Genomic DNA, 23,468 nt, shown 5'->3' with positions numbered 1-23,468 from the left:
CTATAAGAGTATTAACGTCTATAACGCATCTTCCCAGATTAATTGTTCACAGTTCACGAATGTTATACAAAACAAATTCGTCAAAAAAAGACGTTCGAATTCGGTTAAATTTGAATTCAACAACATAAAATGTATTGCTGTCCTTTCTTTGTAATGAAATGTCACGCAAGTAGTGGTTAACTATTGAGCATAAATATTCCAGAGGCGTTTCAATTTGTATGTGAAAACCTTCGATGAGAACATGTTACCCCCAGGTGCAAACAGGTACCATGTGACATTGAAATTAAATGTTATCTTTTTGCAACAATGGGGCGATATATTATTGTGTATTATCGTGTATTGCCTCTGAAAGACTAATAAGACTTTCGCAATCAAATGCCGCAACAAGATTAATGTCGCATTCGATTTAGTTATACTATTTTAAGTTTTTCAAGTTTCTCCTGGAAATGTATTATGTAACTGAATACTTAGCAACTCTATTGTTGTCTTTTAGTTTATCGTTTTACAGTGTAGAATCTTAACATATGTACCAGAATTTCGACACCTGAAGGGTTTCGCGGGATGGAATGCAAGGGGATATCGTAAGCAGTTGACAAGAATCTTCCAAATAAAGCTCTGTGAGGCAATTTGATTAATTTATTTCAGTAAACACAAAATACCTCATATTAGAGCACGTGTAGCACAAATTGACCAGTTTCAAGGCATCGTATCATGAATATGCATATTAATTCCAACTATCAATGAAATCTGATGTGGTTCATATGTTAGAAAGAAATATACCATACACACAAAATATGCAGCGGCAAATAGCGGCAAATTGTGTTGCCAGGTCTAAATTAAATAAAATAATACTTCCAACATCACATCATGAAATTTCATTTTTGTACTTTATTTCTGGGGCAGCATTTGCACACAGAAGCATCTGCAGTTGGTCCAGCAGAGAACTGTACATGTTCATATCAGCATCAGTTTGTGATGATGTACCTGTAAGGAACTGTACACGTTCATATTTGCAGCAGTTTGTAATGTAGTACCTGCGAGGAACCGTACACTTTCATATCAGCATCAGTTTGTGATTATGTACCTGCGAGGAACCGTACACGTTCATATCAGCATCAGTTTGTGATGATGTACCTGCGATGAACAGTACATGTTCATATCAGCATCAGTTTGTGATGATGTATCTGCAATGAACTGTACACGTTCATATCAGCATCAATTTTTGATGATGTACCTGCGAGGAACTGTACACGTTAATATCAATATCAGTGTGTGATGATGTACGGTCGAGGAACTGTACACGTTCATATCAGCATCAGTTTGTTATTGTCACATAGTTCGTCGTGACACAATAAACGTGACAGAGTCCAATTCTGATTTCTTTACGTTTTATTTCTGCTTATTAACACATACAACGTTTTCAAATTGTTTGTCAAATTCAAGATAACACGCGAAGCTCGTCACGGGCCCAGCCCGCGAAAGCAAGCAACCATGCCCTTCTATCAAATCTAACCGCGGAGTCTCTCTTTCCTGACAAAACATCTACATTTTGTTTACAGGTTAATTTGCATAAAACTCAATTATAACTTTGATTTCTGCACGTGCTTATTGTTGATTGGTTGAATTGCTAAATTAGTGTTCCAAAATGACATGCCCCGTGAATGGTGCACGTGTTTACCCACTTATCGGTTCTGGTGATAGTAATATATCATTGTAATCGTCTTACCAATGGATGTAAGAATTAATTTACTAAGATTAAGATTCCGCTGCATTACTTTGTGTGTCTAGTGATAATAATTCGCATAGTTCAATGGATGTAAGAAATAATTTAATCGAATTAGAATTCCCGTGGTCATGTCGCTACGTAGCAGATTCTTTCGTCTATAATATCTTATCTTTGCTCTTTCAAATTGTTGATTTAGCCTATTTTAACAATGAATGTAAACGTCTGTCTGGTTTTTACTTGCCGAACTTTTAACATTTTCTTACATTACTAAAACATCTATTTAATTTCTGAAAATGCACATACGATTTTGTTATATTATAAAAACATCTCTTGACAATTTCTGAAATACAATTAGGAAAATTAAATTTACTTATAAATTCCTATCACATTATTAATGTTATCTGTACTAAATTTATATCACATTGTTATATTATATAACATAATATTTATGTTATATTTATGTTATATATGGATACACAACTAATTAATTTATTTATCTCTACGGGGCTGTTACGTTACATTATGATGTACCTGTCAGAGTAAGTTTAAGGAGGTAGGCATCGTTGGACACTAGTCGGATGCTCAGGTTGATAGTTTTTGTTTTATGCATTCCGGTGATTTTTAGATAAATATCATTGAATTAAAACTGGAAATTCACTGTTTCAAATATGTGAAATTACGTCGTTTGCATGGTGTTACGAAGCCATGATTCCAAACGAAATATAAAAATAATTTGTTGTTAGCATAAACAATTGTTGGAATTGGTAAAATGTTGACTTTAATGCACTTAAGATCATAGAAAATAAAATAGGTAGCTGCGCCCCTCGTGAAATAACTAGTTTTTATGATAACTCGTGAAGTTAAATCGATATTCAACCTTATCCAACAAATATCCTCTTTATATACAAACTGCAACCTCAGAGATGTTAGGTACTCAAATATATGGACAGTTTTCTGTCAATGTAAGAAAGATAATCTACGTAACAATTCCATGTTCCGAGCACACCTCAATATGGTCTAATCTACCTTGTTTGATATCAGATCTGCAGATATTGGCCAGCCATGTTTTTTGTCTTCGAGCCTGCGAGATTTCTTTTGTAGTTTGTCATCGATGAATAATTACTTTTGGTAGACGATATAAGGACATGCCTATATGATTATAATAATACGTTTGCTAATACTAATAATAAAAATCATAAAAATAATGATAATAATAAAAATAATGATAATACTACTACTACTAATAATAATAATAATAATGAGTATTATTTTTATTAGTATTCTTCTTCTTCTTCTTCTTCTTCTTATTATTATTATTATTGCTATTACTATGGTTTGCCAGGATATATAATAATCGTTTACACATCAGGTTCACATTGCCTAGGTCTGACAGTATGGAACGCAGCTGTAGAACACCTACAATATGTCGGCCTTCTTTTGATTTTAATTTAAGAGCTTATAGTAAAAACAGCGCTGTCGTAGTGCCAGTTTGGAAGAGACATAATTTTCGAATTAGGACAAATTAGATTCAGAAATTTCGGTATTTAATAAAAATCTACTTCATCGCGTTTTTATAATAATTTGTTGTCGTGTATTATCGAATGTTTAGTCTTGACATAAGTTTTCAGCACACCTTTATATCGTGTTTAATACTATTTATCAATTTAAACGCAATTTAAATTCCACTTGATTAACAATTTGCTTTACTCGAAGGCATGGCTCAGGTTCTGGCGTGTTCTCCTGATGTAAAATTAGTTTGAGTAGTACTTTTTTAAATATAAAATATACAGGTGCAATTAATTTGAACGCATAACAACTACTTATTTCTCTTTGTATTATCGAAAAAGGAAAAGCCTAAACGAATAAAGAAATATAATTTCTATGCACAGTAATTTATATTTAAAACCGTATTAAGTTGTAAGCGCCGTACTCATATTAAGTGTGTTTATAGTAAAAACTGTATTGATATCAGAAACATAGTTTAAAAGGGTCCATACATGGACTATTTGTATGTAAAAATAGTGGTCCAAGTGTTTCTTAGCACACCAACATAATAAACGTACAATACTAAAGACAATTTGGATGGAATGTTATATTATCGTATACATTTTCAGCTCAATAGTTATTACTAAAAGATTGTGAATGTTGATATCGTCTTGTTATGAGAAGAGCGTGTTCCAACCGTTGTGCAAACCGGGTAGCCGCCCAAAGTATGAATAAGCAATTTCCTTCATAGCATGCATCAACTGTTAATTGATCTACAAGATCTTATTTATTTCGACTACATGAATGTGTATGCATTTCCGTTGTTGTTTAGTTAATTAAGTATCAGTTGACATTTTGAATACACGTTGCATGTAGTATTTAATTAAAAGAGGCAAACAGGGCCAAACAAAATAAAGATTAAGATACCTTACGTCATCTACACATTTTAAGCAGAACTTATCTAAGATCAAATTTGAGACATTCGTATTCTTCAATTCTAACGCATACTCATTTTTGTGTGTCGAAATTAAAGTTGAATAAAAATATCTTATATTTAAAATGTTCGTAGTTGCGTCCTTTTTTAGTCAACTTGACGGACGTGAACAAAAGAATTAATCATATTACGGACGTGATACAGAACTACTGTATATGTTACTGAAGTAATTTAAGATCGAATTTAAATGCGATGGCGAGAATAAGGACACAACTACTAAGTTTTCTTCATATTCTTTATTGATTACTAACATCTATCGACGTTGATACCCTTGTAAGTGCATTTTCCCACAGAATACATTAAGCTATATTACTTACAAACAAACAATAATGTTTTGAAATGGTATAATAGTATCGTAGTATGTCCAGTTCAAAATAACTTTGATATTAGCTGAGCAACTGAGCATCCCTGCTTTGTTTCTTTTTTCACCAAAAAAGCTTAACATGAATTGTAACTGTATATCCTTCATATGCATTTGCGCCTGTTTTGAGTCTTCATGTTGATGCAAATAACAACACACACACACACACACACACACACACACACACACACACACACACACACACACACACACACACACACACACACACACACACACACACACACACACACAAACACACACACACACACACACACACACACACACACACACACACACACACACACACACACACACACACACACACACACACACACACACACACACACACACACACACACACACACACACAAACACACACACACACACACACACACACACACACACACACACACACACACACACACACACACACACACACACACACACACACACAATTTAATGAGTTAGAAACGTAAATTTCGAAATTTATTTCGAAGTCAGCATTTTCGTAACACATGTTCAACGCTTTATAAATTGAGAACTGTGAACATAAACAAGCTTTACTACGGAATCCGGATAGTGCCATCTATAATCTCGCACTTCTTTCATCAAGGGCGACACTAGACACAAGAAGAGATACTTGATATTTTTCTTGACAGTCGCAGCGACTCACGATAGTTTTCTTGACAGTCGCGGCGACGCACGATATATTTAACACGATATATCGCCCTTGTGTAGGTAGCCCAAATGGCGATATATCGTGTAAAATATATCGTGCGTCGCCGCGACTGTCAATAAAAATATCGCGCGTCGCCGCGACTGTCAAGAAAAATATCGTGCGTCGCCGCGACTGTCAAGAAAAATATCGTGCGTCGCCGCGACTGTCAAGAAAAATATCAAGTATCGCTTCATGTGTCTAGTGTCGCGTTCAAAGGGAGACACTAGACACAAGAAGGTATACACGATAATTTGCGCGACCGTCGCGGCGACAAACGATATTTTATTTTTCAAATATCGCCCATATTATACGAATCTCGTGTATCGAGGTCTAATTGCAGACCGCGACACAAGACACACGAAGCGATACTCGATATTTTAGTCGACAGTCGCGGCGTACTGTTCAAATATCGCTGTAATAATATCGCCTGTCCACTGTCGCTTCGTGTGTGTAGTGTCGCCCTAAATGAAAGAAGTGCGAACTTATAGATGGCACTATCCAGATTCCGTACGTTACCTAATACTATTGTGTTGTTATCACCCAAGCAATTGGCATGACGCCGCCTGTCAATCAAATCCTTATCGAAGAATTGATCTACCAATCAGCGATCGATATAGCGGGCGCGCGAGTTAGCAACGAACTGTCCGCCGTTTTCCCTAAACAAGCTATGTCTAGGTTAACTTTCATTTCAACGAGTTTCTTTTGCTTTCCTCTTAAAAAAACGTAGATTAAACTGTGTCAATGGGGATTATGTTACTTGGACAATCGATATCCTGAACGATTAGTTGGTGGCATTGAATAGAAGGTGACACGTCATGTCTTATCTTAATAACGGTATCTACACATGTGCAGACATGTGGTGTCACCAATAAAGGCTTTTAGTCCACACTTGGATATCGAATGCCTAGTTCTTTTTTTTCAACGAGTTTCGTTTATTTTGTTCGAAAAAAAAAACGGAAATGAAATATGGCAAAAACGGTGTTAACAGGGTTTATGTAACTCTGACATTTGGTATCCAGAAAGATAAGTTAGATGAATTAACTTTATACCATTTCCAACGCGGATATGCGGTCATGACAAGTGCGAGTGGAAGCTTAAATGCGTAGAATTACCGAGATCCCCCTTATAGAACATTAATTGATTTCAAAAACTGGAAATGTCATATAAGCAATAACTAAGCATTATTAAGTATGAATTAAATCACGGGTGCATGTAAAATAATAGAGAATAATGGTACCCACTTTGCGTAACTGAACGAAATCCCCGTCATAAATCGAGTTTTTTTAGTGTTTCAGAAACAAGTGAAAACCATTTTATGCTACTATTTTAATAAAACGTATCGATAAATGTCATTTTATAAAAGTTATTATTACTGATATAACCAATAAATGTGATAACTTGGGGGAAGTCGGTACATTCGCGAGCGTCTGATACTAGTAGCTTTATTAAGTAGCCTGACCGAATTCCCCTTCATACAACGCTAATTTATATCAGACAATGACCAAACTGATTGTGTTGTTTTGCACTTTCAATTATAGTGATTGATAAATGTCCAATAAGCAATGTTTAATATCATTAATATCACTCTTATACGTAAAAACATGTGGGATTTAGGTACCAACTCGGCGTCAGAAAGCGCGTAAAACTTCACCGAAATCCCAGTTATAAAGCGCTATTTCTTGTTAAATACACGGGGGAAAAATGTTTCGTTAATATTTTCGTAAATAACATGGGTCTACCAGTGTAGTGTTAATTTATTGCTAATATCACCATTACACGTAGTAACAGGTTCGATTTTGGTAAGCGCGCAAGCGTTTGAGAGCGTGATTAATGTACCGAAAAAACCGTTATAATTGCTGATGTTCTCTATAAACTAATATTTTTTGCATTTGCAGAATAACAAAATGACATAAACCCCTTTTACACGTGTTATATGGTGTGGAAAAGTCCATAAAAATCATCCGGAATATTGCGTTAATCTATATGCAATCTATAGGGAAAGAAGCCATTTTGATGTTAGCTTGTCTAGGTTTGCTGACCGCTAAGCCACGTGATTAAGTGATCATCGTCCAGGCGTCATGTCAATTGAGAATACATGAGATATCGCCGCTACATGTTGAGTACAAAAGAACGTTTCCCAGACATATCAAATTTAACCCAGCTGTAGTAGCAATCACTATAACCGAGGTTACGGAACAGACGCGTAATAGTATATTGGACTCTCGATATAACACTATACTTCTTGATCTGCAGTAGTTTTTGTTCCCGCATCTATTTATAGCCACTGATTATGAATGACCTGTGCTGAACAATAATACCACGCGATTAAGACGCATCAGATAGAGGACTTTTTTAATCATTCAGAAACATTCTCTTCCGCGACATGTATATTTCTAACACTGTTTATTGATTCTTGTTTATATACGCTCCGTTAAAAAAAATATTCCATTTAACATGATATTCACATTATGTTTCCATTTGTGAATGAATAAAGTTGAAGAACTCGAAGCTCTGCCATCAATATTACAACTCTTTCTCAGCGCGGATTGGGCAGATGCGGCAGTTATCAGGTTAATCCTAGTTAAAATCAAAGCGCCGTAGGCGCTGAAGGCCTGGTGCTAGATTTAGGGTGCTTGGAAAGAAGTGTAGTGACTTAACTGAAGTAAATGTAAACGGATCCACGCTATATATTTTGCTGCCAGATACAGTGTACATGTATGCTGATGTTATGAAGTTGAAGGTTTAATATGTTACTCGTGCTTAATATGTCTATCTAGTTTTAAACACTTGGACCTTTAAGCTTAGGTCATTCAATGGTCAAGGTCATCATAAAATAGGTCAGTGGGAAGGTCTTGTCCAAAGGGGAGTTATGGACAAAAATAAAGTAAATCCAATCATGAACCACAATGTTATGGTGAATGTTAAGTTATTGGGTGCTTTGACTTTTGAGTTCAAGGGCCAAGGTCATCAAGAAATATGTCCATGGGAAGGTGTTGATCAAAGAAGAGTTGTGTACAAATATCAAGTGAAAAAATTATTCTGTAGTATGGAAGTTATGGCAAAAGTATAATTTTTCGGACGGACAGTTCAGAAACCATATGCCTGCCTTCGGGGCATAAAAACAATGTATGTATGAAAAAGTTTAAACTAAATATTAGATTTATGGTTGTATTTTACAGACAAACATTTTCAAGAGATGAAGAGGAAGATTCATAAGTAAGGCTAGGTTTCTTTAACTGAAGTGTTGATCGGATGTCAAGCTTCTCATTTATACTCTTGACAAGCAGTATCAAGTGTTGACAAGAGCACTGCCAACGGGTGCAGGACGCTGGAATACAAGTGCTTGACACAGACTAAGTTTCAAATCCAAAAGAGGAATAGCTTCCTCATGTCAATAGAAGTAGGTCATCACATAATCATTCTACTAGAGTGTTGAATTTCAAGTTGAAAGCTTTTAATGATTGAGAAATTGAAGTCGGAAAAGGGGAATAACTCTTACAAAATTGCGAATAGTTGTCTTCTGTTGTCAGTCGATGAAGGTGTTGATATTCTACAAGTGCATAGACTTCGAAGTTGAAAGCTTCGATAGTGTTTGAGAAATTGTAAGTCGGTAATAACTAGTAAATTATGAAGGATAAAGTTATGTGCTTTTGTCAGAAGTTGCATGTCATCATATTATATAAGTATGCAGACTGTCAAGTTGAAAGGTTGGACAATGTTTGAGAAAATTAAGTTTTTTGTTGAGAATTTGACAATATTTCTATGTACTAAGTCAAAACAAGGGCAGATAATTCCATAAATATAGGTCACATGGAAACAGCCTTGTCAGTATGGACTTAACAGGCGAAATTGAGCAAGTATTGTAAGTTTGAAGAGGATATCTTTGATAGTCTTGGCGGATATTGACATTTACAGACAACTAAACAAATGCGAACACCGACTACCTGGCTATGACAATAGCTCTTGTTTTGTTCTAAAAGTCGAGCTAAAAAGGGAGATATTAATTAAGTTATGTGTAACTGGTAGACTATTTTCAGTCAATATAATGACAATGATGGCATTTTGAAAGGAAAGTGCTAATGATAATGAAATGTTTGAAAATGGTTTTGAGATCAATCTGAAGGCAGGGCAAAGTTACCAATACCATCGTAATAAATGAACAAGTACTTAGTGCTGAGATCAATTTAATGAACACAATGTATCAACAACTTGTAGAACATTGAAGGTAATTGTTTTTAACATCAAAGCTTAATATAACTTGACATAATGAACTATAAACTAATAATCTAGCTCTACAAAATGATTTTAAAATGTTTGGAACAAGAATGGTATGCAATTTTCGTCCTTTTGTGTGAGTATAAACATATGTACTGTAAATGTACAAGGGCTAAATAACTAAGACAAATGCACTAAAAGTTTCAAATGGTTAGACAAAAAAAAGTAATATATGTCTTTTTTATACAGGAAAGTCACATAAAACATACCTTAGCAAAAACATTGAAAAGTGGTTGGGACGGAGATATTTATCTTAGCGGACAACATACAAATAAACAAGGCATCACTTGTCTTAGTAAAAGTCATAAAGGAATAACAGTGGATTACTTGAACGAAATAATGATTGGCAGACAAGCAAGTATAGATAAAACAAGAGGGCCTGAAAGGCCCAAGGTATCCCCCGCAACATATGCTTTGTTTGAGGATGGGTGCAAATTGGACGGATGAACATAATAATAGATGGAAGGACGGAGGACAATAACACAAAACTAAGACAAAGGAAGGTTCTTAAGCCTTCACAATTTATTTAGCAAGTTTCAAAGAAATCCGCCAAAGCGCTTCCAAGATATGGCTCCGGACACAAAAATGCCTATAGTAAAAAGCATTTTTTCAAGATATAAAGGGCCATAAGTCTGTTTTTAACAGATGGTGTACAATGCCATTTGGCGTGCATCATCCTCTTATGCATATATATACTCATACCAAGTTTAAATGAAATCCGCCATAGCACTTCCAAGATATGGCTCCGGACACAAAAGTGCCTATAGTAAAAAGCATTTTTTCAAGATACAAAGGGCCATAAGCCTGTTTTTAACAGATGGTGTACAATGCCATTTGGCGTGCATCATCCTCTTATGCATATATATACTCATACCAAGTTTCAATGAAATCCGCCAAAGAACTTCCAAGATATGGCTTCGGACACTGAAAAGCATTTTTTCAAGATACAAAGGGCCATAACTCTGTTTTTTAACAGATGGTGTACAATGCCATTTAGCGTGCATCATCCTCTTATGCATATATATACTCATACCAAGTTTCAATGAAATCCGCCAAAGCACTTCCAAGATATGGCTCCGGACACACAAGTGCCGGGCGGACAGCTGGACGGACGGACAACGCCAAAACAATATCCCTCCGCCTCTGGCGGGGGATAATAATACACGAAACACAAATTAACATTAATAAACGTTTACGGCCTGAATATAGATGAATCCAAATTTTATGAAACATTACATTCCAATAAAAAGGGGAAAAAAGTATTCTTTTCAGGTGGGGGACTGCCGCCGAAATTCGGCGGCAGATTTGATAGATTGAGGGCCCTGAGATGGAACCTACTCAGTGCAGTAAGATTTGCTAACCTTGTTTGAAATTGCACGTGAATTGCGTTCTTCTATAAATAAGACTTGAAAATGTTACAGGGAGATAAGAACATTAATAATTAAGTAACAAGGCACATATAATCATTCAATCAAACACGTTTAAAGGAAAATAGATTTATCAATGTATCAATGACTAGTGATACTAGTGATATTAAACATTAAACTTATTATGACAAACAAAACAAATACACGATTGTCATGGTAGTTCTTTGAAGAACTTCGACAGGTTGGAATAAGTGTCTCCAAAGGACGCTTGGCATTGGTGACCCTGGGCTGACCGTCAAAAATATTCATTATAAAAATGTTCTTGAGGCCATCGCGTTCAAAGATCATTTTAAGATGCATAAGGTCGAGTCCAGAGCCAGCTATAATATTTATGTTGTGGCAGCATTGAACACATGACTGTAAACAAGAACACTCAGTGACTGCACGTTCCTAGCTTTTTTACGGGTTGAATTTGAGTCCATAATCTGTCTGGTTTCATTTTCCTCCTGCACAGGTAATCAGCATACAATGTATCACTGAAATGTTGAAGTTGATATTTGACTAGTACATGTAGTTATATTCAGACAGGTTCATAAGATCATCAATTACCGGTAGTTTCAGTCGAACAAAATTATGCACAATTGCAAATTGTGTATGAATAATTTAAACCATTTGTATTTATTAAAATAAAAATATTTGGTCTTTTCTTATTTATTTGGCTTCAATAAGCCTTCTCAAAGTTGTTTCTATAACTTGACAACATTTTCTTCAAGTTATTTAACAAAATAATTATATACAGATGTCAAATACACAAGCACTTGTATAGGAGTAAGAACTGATATTAGTGTTTCATGAGAAGTGTGAAATGATCCATTATGATATGCGTCATTGTTTTTATTTATTCAGACATTCACGACATAGCATGTCATTACTAGTATTTTATATGATAAACCCCTTTAAACTGGATTAATAAGTAAGTGTTAACACCACATATCCAGTAGGGATAATACATGTATTTGGTATTAACATTTGGATGAAGAATGTACATATATAGATGATCACACAAAAAGTATATCATTTTCAGAATAGCAATTTTTGTATTTGGGACATAATATACTTTTTTGTTGTTTGCTTGAGGAAAACATCAATGCTCGGTCATAAAATTCAAATAACCTGTCCTTGATTTCCATGCATATGCAACACAACTTTTTCTGCTAGATTGAACTTTTCCGGTACGCAGTTGTTTACCACTATCGACAAAGCGGGGGTTTGGGGGAGGTAGCCCCCGATATTAAGGAAATATATAGGATAAATAGGATTATAAGGTGTTGCGTTAGTTGTTATGTGTTAGGTGTTACGGGTTAGGGTACGCTGTTTGATGTTAAGTGTTGCGTACCGGTAAAATTCAATCATCCCACTTTTTCCTTACACGGCACGTTTTCTTTTTCAAAATGAAAGCAAATATGAGCATGATTATGTGGTAAAAATCACTGACAGGGTGCACTTTTCCTACAAAATCTACTTTACTCCAATTATGAATAATGAAACTGTTATACTTGAAAAAAATCTATGTACCTTCCTGTTCCGAGCTTTGTGTTGATAGAAAAACAAGGCTTTCTTGTAAAGTTGAAGACTCTTCTTTACGTGACGGGTTTTGCCGTACGATAACCCGTTCACATGGCTACAGTCATCACACAAGCATAAATCCACTTTATCCCCTTTTACTTCTCACCAACAATATAAAATGTTGTAAGTGACACGGGTTCTAAACGTTATTCTTCACAGTGGTCAAAATTTTCAGCCGTTTGACATCGTATTTCCAGGAATCGTTTTTTTTTCATAAATATCAACACTGCCATGCATTAGTTGATGTTTATCATTAACTCCAGTCACATTAATATGAACAATAATAACACTTTTATTAATCGTTCTCTTTCAATATAGTATATAGCAAATTGCTTTTTCTTTAAACGACCAATCTGTCAAGTACAATGTCGGCCATATTTGTTGTCTTTGTATTTAGCGGATCCTACATTAAGTATTTCTAGCGTATTTATAGAATATTCGTAGTTTTCTGCACATTCCCGGATAACGTTCGGATTGACGGATATGTACGAAGGAAGGAGCACGAAGTTCATTAGAGTGCTAATACCTTTAAAAATGTATCAGAAACAATTCTTCTTACTGTCTCCGTAGACACTCGTATATTTTCGGCCTAGACCGTCAAGTGAGGGACTTATTCTCGCAAGAATATGCAAACAATAATAAAAAACTATGCCGTACCCAATGCTTAGGAATTTTGCTTCAATAATATTTTTTACGCGTTTTATGACACTGTCATGTTATATAGTGATGTTCTGTATTCACAATGCGGGTTATTGAGAACTTCTTTGCAGGGACCTATTTGTTTGTATAGGTCCCTCTTCTTTGATAGTACATGAATGACCGCCAAGTGGTAAATCGGACTTTTCCAAATTCATTCATTCGTGGTTGTTTTGGCAGCCAGCCAAGTCAGCTCATCTCAAAAAACGGTTATGAGTATATTGACCTAGGGGCTTCGCCCCAGGCCAAAAACTGGCCTCAAACGCGTGGTTTTAAACTTAGTTGTTCGCAAGCGAACAACTTAAAATGAGTTAGCACTATATAGTAAACTGTTTTATATTGAGCATGTCAGTTCGTTATTTAACAAAATGTTAGTTTTGACAAACACACACAGGAAAGCAACTTGCAAAATAGATTCTATTTCTATTGCATATATCAACCATTAAACCGTGGTTAAATAGTACACTTAAAGAAATGAACTTTAGGACTCGAAGATAAGTACAGTGTATGAACATGACGCTGTCTTATCTGTAATTCTGAGCTGGCCGAGCGTTCTTAACTAGTTCGTTTCTTAAACACTATTTACGGACTTGCCTTCCAATTGTGTCGTTATCAACACTAAGTGCATGACAGAAGTGTTTTTTAAAAGTACTTCACACATAAATCACAAAATCTGAGGTATTTACACAAGCTTATATTTACGTATGTTTCCAGAAGACTTATATTAAATAATAGTTAATTATCTATGTAAATGTTACTGATTATAATTAATTGTTATCGTATGACACGTTTAAAATGTTAAATTAAGGTTTAATGATGTTTTGGATACGACTGATTGAATTCATTTGTCCATGTACGGTCATCAAAGAGTTAATGAGCAATGTGACATAAGAATACTTTATTGTAAGTCTGATTTGCATACGTTTAAACTCTCTGGTTACGGGTTTTTTATTGTGTTTTATTCACTTTTCAACTTGCTGATATAGCTTTTATTTAATAAGTTATCTCTTATATGATACCATTGTCTAAGCAAAGCTGTATAATTGGGTTTTACTTATCCCACCACTGTCTTATTAATGCTTTTTTATTTGCTGTTTTACACATATTTAACTAATCTGATAAGGGCTCTTTGGAGTGTTTCACATATGCTTTCCATGCTTTATTAAGGTCTTATTCGGCGTAGCTGTTTCACCCAGCTTTTCACCTTAAATGACCTTTTACATAACGCCAGCAGATTCGAATGTATATACTTCATTGTTTCAATTGGCTGTATAGAGCATTATCACCCAGAACATTGGCAACATCACCTCGTCTTTCAATTATATGATGTAACACTGTTCAGTGTATGGAGATGCAGTAACACATTTTTTTTCCCGTTTCAATAAAGGATTACAATTAAATTTCATCCAAATTTCATGCAAGATTTGCAGGGTCAAGGCTAGGTCAGTAAATCGTCATGGGAAGACGAAAAAGTAATCAATGTACTATGGACGCCTTATGTTGATAACACAGTATGGCAATATATTAAACAACACGAATTTTAAGGAAAGACATTAATGAAACCTATCAGTTAAATCAATTTGTCTTGTACTTTGAGGCAAAACTACCGAAATAATATAGCGTCCATGATATAAAGGATATCGCTTAATTATCAAGCCACTTATGTGTGACGTAAGCAATTTGCCAGTTTGCTATTAATAACTCATTGACACTTCAACTTTCTATCGCAAAGTATCGTGGTTTGATGTTCCCTATACAAGAAACAAGAAGATTTTTAAAGACCCGCGTCTTGCTAAAACGGGTCTTATGCAATATACTACCAGCGTAGCTCCAGCCCAGCCTAGGCATCCGCGCAGTCTTGTGTATGCAATATACTACCAGCGTAGCTCCAGCCCAGCCTAGGCATCCGCGCAGTCTTATGAAAGTGTGCATACTAAATTAGCTTCTCTTGAGATACCGCGGACCTTGCGTACTTATATAGCGGAAAGCTTAGCCCCTGACCAGACTGTGCAAGTGCATATGCCATAAGACCAATTTTCGCATGATAGGGATGTGACAGTGTTATTTGAATGTGTTGAAAGACAACTGCGTCTTAATTAGATATCAACGTACCATATGTTTCGATGACGAAGAAAATAGTTCATAAAAAACATGTGAGGAAATACATTATGTGATCTCACGTAGTATAATTTGTATCTACTCTTATGTGGTATAATATACGTGCACTTCATAACAGACATTTCATGTGGTGTTTACAAGATTATTAAGTGAACAAGAACAAAACAATACTTAAACATTTGTTTTTATGTAATATAAACGTATATTTTCTACCTCAATTTCAAAGTCAGGATATACGCCGAATATCCATTTGATAGATATAGCTTGTCATATTTAAAAAATAATTAAAATCTGTGTTTAATGGTATTGTTTATTTTCCCATAATTCCATTATCTGTAAAAGGTTATTGGTATTGGTGTTTGAATACGGAAGCCTTGTATTATCTGCTTACGTCTACGTGGATTATTATTGTGTTTTACACATGCGCCCATTCTCTTTTTCCGGATGATACTGGTAACTGTTATGATTGCTGGGTTCGTGTGTTGGTAAGTTGATTCAAAAACCTAAAAAGTTGTCCATCCTCTATTCTGCCTAAAACAAAAGTGCCATGAATATGACTTGACTGAAAAGGAACGTGGTTACCTTGCGTAAACATATGTACTTACCAATTAAAGTGGAACACACAAGAAACATTTTTAACAGAATAAATCTTTCCAACATTCATGGCAACATATTATACGAATTAGATATTGTATATATTTTACATGTTGTTTAAATCATGTTATTTTCACATGACAATTATTTTTGTATAAAAACCATGCACACTATTTTTGGCCCATGCGTGAATAAAAATATGTGGTATAGGTATCTCGACCTACTGTAGAAAATTCCTTCATTGTATACTGTTTTTCAATTACAAATCTTCAGCATAAGTAATTATACAATTAAATAAACCATTCCTGCATATGCCGCCTTTATATAACCCATGTTTACTGGCACAAACTTATTTTGAAATTATAGCACGACACTGCCCACGCGCCGATGTTCCACCGGAGAGGTCAATTAAATGATAATAATAAACGGACTAGTTAACTGGCTCGTTACTTATCACTGTCTTACAAAGTCTGCAACGGTAACCACTAGCTCTTTTGATTAAAACAATGCAGGAGTGATTGGTGGCCACGTATTTTGGTGGAAGGTGTGCAATAGTTTCTTCAATACATGTATTTCTGTGATTGCTACCAGCGCCTGCACCTTGAACCAGCGTTCCTCTGGAAGCGGTCATGTGTTTGATGACAGCCCCCAGGCTCGGGCGATGTTTCGGAAGGCAGACAGAGACCAGAACGAGTACCTTACGTACGGGGAGTTCCAGAACGTGTTCCGTTCCTATGACAACAACAGTAAGTGCTATTGTTAAGTATGAACTGTCATTTGCAGGTTCATTTTAACTCTTTTATCGTTTGTTTGCGCTAAATTTACCGCGATTACTATTACAATTACACCAACATACCATTACTAGCGTAAGTATTTGTTGGCTTTTCCGAAATTAATATAATATTTTCCCACACGCCTTGGTTATTTGTTTGATATAACTAATTATAAACATAATGTATTATATTATCGCAAGTTATTACTCCCGATGCGCAACATTTTTGTATATTGAAAAACATAAAATAAATGAAATATTCAATAGCGGACCGTCCTGTGTCGACTGGCAAAATATCTGAATTGTTTAATCTAAATCGCTGATTTAATAAGTGTGTATCTTCTTAGTTAAGAGCGGAAGGTATTGTGATAAGCGCAAACTACATGCAAAACCCCATTGTGCTATAATATGAATATTGTTGATGTTTGGCAACTTTATAATTTCATTGATTATATTCGAATCACTTCCCTGTCAAATAACGAGCGGTCTGTTGACATGCGTTGTTTAAAGACAACTGGCACCATAGCTGAATCGCTGTAGTTTAATCTCTTTTTCAATGTTTTTTTTTTTTTGTAGTAATCTTCAAATTGCATAGCGGACTGTTTTGTGACCACATAGAACATAGCTGAAGCGTTCTTGCTCAAACGCTTATCAAGTGTTTTTACATCTTCGCAACCCAAGTCAATAGCGCACGATCTTGCTTTATGGCTTATTGCAGATTTTTACATCTTCGCAACGCATGTCAATAGCGGACGATCTTGCTCTATCGCTTATTAAATGTTCGACCATATCTTCATTGCAATAAATACGTAACGAAACGGTGAACTTAGCTGAATCGTTATAGCTTATCGCTGATGCAATGATTTTAAATCATGGCATATATATATATATATATATATATATATATATATATACCAATACATAGTGCCAGTTACGCGGTCTCTGTAGTTTTCAGACTGTACTTACGAGGTCAATATAAAAAACGGGGTCTATATACAACCCCGCAATCTAGGCTCCTTTAATTACTATGAGGGGGGTGTAGGGGAGGTAATGCAATCAAATCTCACAATAAGGTCTTAAATCGAAAACCACAATCAGGTCTGAAATTGAAATTGTATATACCTCGCAAATAAGTTCGCTATATATTTCCTTGTATAAGACGTTAAATAAATGACGTATTTATATACAATAATAATAGTAGGTACCCCTATATACCTTAATTCGTGTTTATATCGGATAAAAAAGGGTATGGAGATACATGTATTTAAAGTGGGAACCCCATAACCTATTTCTAAATCAGAGACCCCGTAACTGGCCATATGTGTGAATATATATATATATATATATATATATATATATATATATATATATATATATATATATATCTGATTACGAACGTAGCTAAATTGTACTTTTATCGTTTTCTTTAATATTTATAAATCGTTGTATGTCAAAATGAACGATAGTGTAAATGGCGCAGACTTCGCGTAGAACGCTTATACGTATATAAATAAAAGAAATACAACATGCATTTGAAATACTCGCTTTCATTATGATTCAAGTCAAATCGACAATAACCAAAGCGCAGTGGTTTCAGCCATAACTATGACTTAATTGTTTGACAAATCAAGTTAAATTTTTGGGCTTAATGCTTAAATAAGGCCCCAAATGCGAGCAGTATAACTCTTAATCGAGGCATGCCCCGTTTCTTTTACTTTCAATGCTTCAAAATACACTGAACAAATCAGGTATAATAATTAGGTTTATTGCGAAGATCCATGATGATTTCGCTAATTATGGGCAGTTCGCTGCCAATGTATGTTGCAGCTGATAAATTACTTGTGTTGACATAATACCAAGTTAACTTATCAACTGTAGATGACCCGGTGACCACCGCATATTTCCCAGAGCACTGGACGAGATTTTTAAAAGGGGATTTTCACGTTTTGATAAATTGACAAAACTAAAAACAAATCGTATTCGCAAATTTTCGTTGTAATTATTATTTTTGTGAGGAAACACTAAGACTGAATATTTACCATGCTCTAAAATATCCATTATATGCATCTTTTAACGATTAAAAAAACCTTAAAGGGATCTTTTCACGCTTTGGTAAATTGACAAAATTGAAAAAAGTTGTTTCAGATTCGCAAATTTTCGTTTCAGTTATGATATTTGTGAGGAAACAGTAATACTGAACATTAACCATGGTCTAATATAGCCATTATATGCATCTTTTGACGATTTTAAAACCTTAAAATTATAAAGCGTTGCTACGCGAAACGATTGAATAATTTGGAGATTTCTGTTTTTGTCGTTAAATTTTGTGAAACTACGAAGATTGCTTATATAAGGTATAAAATACTTCAAGTATGTGTACTCGGCGGAATAGCTCAGTAGGCTAAAGCGATTTTACTTCAGGACTCTGGCAGGACTCCAGGGGTCACTGGTTTGAAACCTGGTCCGGGCAATGTTCTTTTCCTTTTTTTAATTTTATTCTTGATTTTTTACTGGAGCTTTTACGATCCAATTTTTACATTTATCGATATAAAGCATTTAATGAATAAGTGAAAAAAAATGCAAAAATCTGTGAAAAGGCCCCTTTAAACGTTCCAACGCGAAACGATTGAATAATTGAGAGAATTCTGTTGTTTTCGTTATATTATGTGGTACAACGAGGATTGCTTATATAAAAAATAAAAAAACAATACTCATTGTATGAGCACAGATGGTCGAGTCGTCTAACCGATATACTTTTACTCCAGGGATTAGTGGTTCGAATTCAGTTGAGGGTTACTTATTTCTTCTGCCTTTATTTTTTATTCTTGTTTTTTTACTGGAGTTTTTTTTATCTAATGTTTACATTTATAAACATAAAGCGTTTTTTGACAAACTTCAATATATGCCAAAACTGTGAAAAGGTCCCTTTAACAGCTCGATCTCAGCATCAACCGACCTTCTGATGACCTATTGCTGGTGTAATGCTTGTACATTTGTCGCATATCAATAGCCGACGGTCTTGTGACCAGCGCAGAGTTCCTGGAGCATTGGCAAAATGAGATGAACGGCACAGTGACGCAAGGCCTGCACGTGTTCACGATCCTTGACGTCGACAAGGACTTTATTCTGGAGATCACGGAAGAAATTCCGCACATTTACCACTGGTTTGACTTTAACTGTAAGGGAATGGTATATGTTTTTGAAGCATTGAGTAATCAGGAAAAGTCACATGATTCTAAACGAGTCAAGTCAATTTTATTTTGAAAACAAAGGGCATACGGCCCAATCTACATAGTTATACATTTCAACCTACTAGTATATCATAACAGAGTTGTGTCTAGAACATGTTTACATAGAGAATACTAGGTTAGCGTTGAATACAGAGAAGTTTATGTTGCGAGGCTTGGCGAGTATTCTATTTATCACCTTTTAATTTTTTCAACGTGACATTTAACATAAATAGATCTAATAACCTTAACAATAATTTTAATTCAGTCTTAAAAGCGCTTAAAATCTAACGAATGTAACCATGCGTAGTGATACAAATGTATTTGGTCTGGTACGCAAAATAGTCTTAAACAAATTCACACACAAACTGTAAAACAAGTAAAAATATCACCATATTCCTCGATTCAATTTTACGCAGTATGCGAATTCTAACACATTACGACCGCGAAAAGAAGATTTGACTTTACTATAATTGATTTTATTTGCTCCTGACAAAATGATGTCGATGTCAACATACATGTACACCATCGACGACCTTGACAATTTCGACGAGTAAACAGACAATTCCAACGACTGACACTTTATTTGACTTAATATACAGGGCAATACGTTATCCGACTTCGGACGACGAATTTAAGGACGCGCAGAACGTGTTTTTTATATATTGTTATGGGTATGCCGTGTGTGATCCGATGCATCAATGGCGCCCATGTTAAAATTATTTCCCCGAGAACAGGGAACGACAAAAGTACAAACAAAAACCAGAACACGTTCGAACTAGTATCTTACCTTTAATTATCCTTTAAAATCCATCTAATAATCCATTTAACTCAATAATTGACGATTTTGCATCTAGGGTCTTTAATAATTATTTTAGCATAGTTAAATAAAGACCCTTATGCCATCCTATCACTATATTCAAATGAGTTTACGAACTCAATAACCTTTCTTCTTCGTCACACGCTACGTCATGTACTCTATGTACATTACTACTGTTAAAATGAACCGGAGCAGTTTATCAAATAATAGCCGCTGGTAAACTCGGTTGCATTTGCAGATTTCTGCATACAAACACAATTATGTTTAAACTTGCACAATGTTTTATATGTCTATGGTAAATGCCCTTATTGTAAAAGAAAATAATTTAATATATAAATACACACAGAATGGAAAACATTCCATTACACTACAGATAAATGAGTGGATAATACCCTTGTACAAAATGAGACATTCCGAATTCCAGTGGTGCTATTTTTACCATCTTATACTTTACACAGCTCTATGCCTAACGTGAATTAAATCGGAAAGCAAATGTTGCAGATTATTTATGAATTGTGCGATATTTGTTTGGCTTGTTGAACATTCTTAAATGTCAAAAGTATATGCATGGATTATAAACAATGCACATTACACGAAATAAGGAAAATGTGATAAATTGACAATTCAAATATGTCGATATACAGTACATGTACATGTGAAATAAGTCGCGTTTATAATAAATCGTCAAAAAAATGGTGAAAATGACGCAATAAGTATGTCATTTTATGACGACATCAATCAGCTGATTCATTATACGGATGGTGAAAAATTATGTCATATGACTAGATTTAAAGGTTGAAGGTCGTATAATTTTCAAGCTAAAGTTTTCTCGATAAAGTCTATTTCTTATGAAAAATCATTCAGTGGTAAAGTAAAATGTAGTCCGTGCACGCGACAGGTATATCCCACAAGGTTGAATACAGGCTAGTATATTCCATAAGGTGTGATACCGTCGAAAATGGGATAAAAAACATACTGCTCGTGTTAATATAAAATGTACACTATTAAGTTATTTATGTTTTATATCTTTATAAAAATGCATACGGATTGTGTTTACATGCATATATATTGTACATTATTAGATAATTGATATTTTAAGACTTTTAAAAAGTACATATTCACACACACGCACCCACATAAACAAACAAACAAAAAACAAAACACAAAAAACATTGAACTTGGTCGTAAAATGGAAGCATTTTCTTCCCTAATATAATAAACTTCCGTATTATTTATTGGTGTATTGACGGTTGTTATAAATTCATGCATAAGTTACGTATCAATATTAATAGCTCAATTTTGGAATCTAGAGAAACACTTCGTCCAACGTGAAGTGCATGTGATGCGTCAATTAAAATATAGTTTTGAAATGTAAACGGCATGAACTTACTTATAATTGTTCTCATTGTCATGCTTGCATAAAATAATGAATACATACTTATTTTCAGCTGACTGGAAGGTTACAGAAGGAGAATTTGTGGTCCAGTGGGTGAAAATATCCACATAACATTGATTTGAACCTTGTTCAATGGCTTGACCGCGTCTGTTCCATAACGTTGTAACGTTTCGTTAGGCGAAAAAATAAATGAATCTACTTTATACTAGTTAAGAAACATTTTACATTACATGACAGCATGCTACATGTACACATGTTCTTGGTTTGTACCAAGATCATCTCGTATATGCCCAACCGTTGAATTTCATACTGGATGAAACAAACACACTTCTCTACTTTGCAAGTGTACTTATACGAATAAGAAATACTAATGCAATATATGCCAGAGAATGCACACTGAAATATTCGCTGTCAAAAGACCGCACGAATTACTTATAATCAAAGCGCCATTAGCGTTAAAAGTCTATTGACAAGATATAGCGAAGATTCTACTGAAGTAAATGTTAAAGGAGCAATTGACTGAATGAAACTCTAAAGGCAATCTAGAGAGTTTTTTTTAAAGAATAAGTAGAAATAAAGGAAAAAAGAAGTGATGAAATATTCAAACAAACAAAAATATATCAATCGGAAAATTAGAAACACATATCATGAGAGCTTGGTATTTTGCGAACAAGAAAATGCCCGGATGATTACGCTCTTATTGTTTAATTTGGAGTACAATACGTCCCTTCAGAACTGTCCGTTGTTTGTTTATTGAAAAGATGAAGGCAATATTTTTCATAACTATTACAGGCCCCTCTGAAATAGTCGTACTAGGTGGTAATTAACGTTATCATTACATAATAATTAATTAAGAGACTGAACGAATTTTTTATTCGGAAGCTAAGGTGAAAGCTATATATTTGTTTTATTGTTTTGTTTATTACTACCCATTATGCAGTTTACGATAACTTCATTTTGATGTAAGCAGAAACGAACAAATGGGTGTTTTTGTTTTGTTGTTGTTGTTGTCTTTACCGACTTCGTTACATACGCAATATATTACATGTACGCTGTATTTTGAAGCACACGTTCTGAAGTTTTCAATCCTTATTCAAAGTATTCACATAATTTTGAATAATATGCCAAATAGTATGCGGATCAAAATACTGTTTTTGATCCCGTCTCTTGCCGCCAAAAATCGCAAGGTAAATGTTTGCCGTCACAGAGTTTCACGATATTACAGCCATAAAAACTCGACAGTCGTCTAAAAAAAACAAGAAAATTATATATACTTTAAAATTAATAAAGTCA

At 34.7% G+C, this 23,468-nt stretch overlaps 1 protein-coding gene across 1 annotated transcript; it reads left to right on the top strand.

Moving 5' to 3' along the window:
- The first annotated feature begins 13,812 nt into the window (after positions 1–13,812).
- Positions 13,813–22,378, top strand: LOC127848090 (uncharacterized). Its single transcript, XM_052380391.1, has 5 exons — positions 13,813–13,926; positions 15,811–15,851; positions 16,552–16,706; positions 19,743–19,910; positions 22,228–22,378. The coding sequence occupies exons 2-5, from the start codon at positions 15,811–15,813 to the stop codon at positions 22,284–22,286; spliced, it is 423 nt and encodes a 140-aa protein (XP_052236351.1). The 5' UTR covers positions 13,813–13,926; the 3' UTR covers positions 22,287–22,378.
- The last annotated feature ends 1,090 nt before the right edge of the window (positions 22,379–23,468 follow it).

This window comes from Dreissena polymorpha, chromosome 10 (assembly GCF_020536995.1).
Source record: "Dreissena polymorpha isolate Duluth1 chromosome 10, UMN_Dpol_1.0, whole genome shotgun sequence".
Lineage (NCBI taxonomy): Eukaryota > Metazoa > Mollusca > Bivalvia > Myida > Dreissenidae > Dreissena > Dreissena polymorpha.
This window is presented reverse-complemented; position numbering and strand designations above follow the sequence as displayed.